Genomic DNA, 1,524 nt, shown 5'->3' with positions numbered 1-1,524 from the left:
CGAGTATCTTGTATGAGCTGGTTAAAGAGTGCTGCGAGAATATTAAGGACAGGCTCGCCACCAGCGCGTATAGATCGGCTGTTATAATAATAATAATATAATTTTTTATTCAGATTTCTATGATCCATTGGTTAGAGTACATAATTACTTAAAATCTATTGTTAATGTTTGTAAAAAATTAATAACAAGTACATTAAATTAAAATAATTACATTAAAAATATAAACTTAAATTTGACAAAATCAGCTACTCATGACCATTAAATTGTTAAGATGTTTGTGCATGGGAGAGTCAGGCTTTTCTACAAACATTTTTAGGATGCCGTTAGAGCTGCTCCGCATCCTACTAACTAGCGAGGCAGTTCTTTTACGCACTATGGCGTGAAACCCATCTGTGCGTGCCTCCGCAAACATTTTAGAAGCACTGCAGAAGCGGGGCAGCTTCAACAACGCCCGAAAGCCGTTATTATATTGAACCCTCAGGGCACTGAGCGCCTTCTGAGTGCAGTTGAACCACAGGCTGCTCGTATAGAAGCTCTGACAGAACGCTTTAAAAAGCGTGATCTTAACTTGATCCGAGCAACGAGCAAACCTGCGGGCCAACATATTACTCCTCACCGCCAGTGCCCTGCGTTCTCTTTCGATATCTAAATGATCCTTAAGGTCGTCGGTTAGATAATGCCCAAGATATTTAAATCTATAAACCCTCTGTAATGGTGTGCCGTTGAGGAAAATATCCGGCTCATTAAGTGGCGGCATTTCTGGTCTTTTACCGGCGGCCTTAAAGATCATATATTCACTTTTGTTTACATTGTATTGTAATCCGTGGCTGCTCGCATAGGACTCGCAAATATTCAGGAGCCTTCTCAGTGCCTTCACCGATGGGCTCAACAACACCATGTCGTCTGCGTAGCTGATGTTATTTACACAGACACCGTCGACGTGACAACCCACATGCGTGTTGCTGAGCTCCGATATAAGCCCGTCCACATACAGGTTGAAGAGCTTTGGCGAAGACAACCCACCCTGTCTTACGCCACACTCTAACCCGTACGAGTCCGAACGTGCATTAGTCCACCGTACACTATTGCGCTGATTTGCGTACCAATATTGGAATATGCTGGTCAATTCCGTGGGTATGTTCCTATCCCTCATCTTCTGCCATAAGCGCCACAATTGCAATAGCAAATCTCGTCGAAATCGTGAATACTTTGAATGGAAACTATAGCGAACATGATCGGTTGAGCCGTTTTGCTTGTTATAAATAATACGTTTTTGGCAAAAATTTCATTTTTGGTACAAGCTTTTATCGCTGACTGTACTTTTTTTCCACAGGCAGGTAATACTCATCGAAAAAATTCTAAAAACCCCAAACACAATTAGGTTGCGTTGTTTTATCACAGAGTTCCTATGGCCACCTCCTGTCTTCATCATCAGATCAGCTCGATGGTACCATAATATTGCATTGTCACACGACTTACAAATTATCAGCTTCATCGGAAACCGGGAAGTGGGTCAAATTTAAC

The 1,524-nt window shown here is 42.0% G+C and overlaps 1 protein-coding gene across 1 annotated transcript; it reads right to left on the bottom strand.

The window, feature by feature from the left end:
• Window positions 1-241: 241 nt before the first annotated feature.
• Window positions 242-1,153, bottom strand: LOC134751227 (uncharacterized). The gene has a single exon (XM_063686610.1). The coding sequence runs from the start codon at window positions 1,151-1,153 to the stop codon at window positions 242-244; it is 912 nt and encodes a 303-aa protein (XP_063542680.1).
• Window positions 1,154-1,524: the final 371 nt, after the last annotated feature.

Source organism: Cydia strobilella, chromosome 21, assembly GCF_947568885.1.
Source record: "Cydia strobilella chromosome 21, ilCydStro3.1, whole genome shotgun sequence".
NCBI lineage: Eukaryota > Metazoa > Arthropoda > Insecta > Lepidoptera > Tortricidae > Cydia > Cydia strobilella.
The sequence above is the reverse complement of the archived record's forward strand: the minus strand, read 5'-3'. Positions and strand labels throughout refer to the sequence as shown.

Coding starts and splice junctions, on each gene's coding strand:
- LOC134751227 (XM_063686610.1), bottom strand. CDS start 1,153: ATGAGGGATAGGAACATACCCACGGAATTGACCAGCATATTCCAATAT.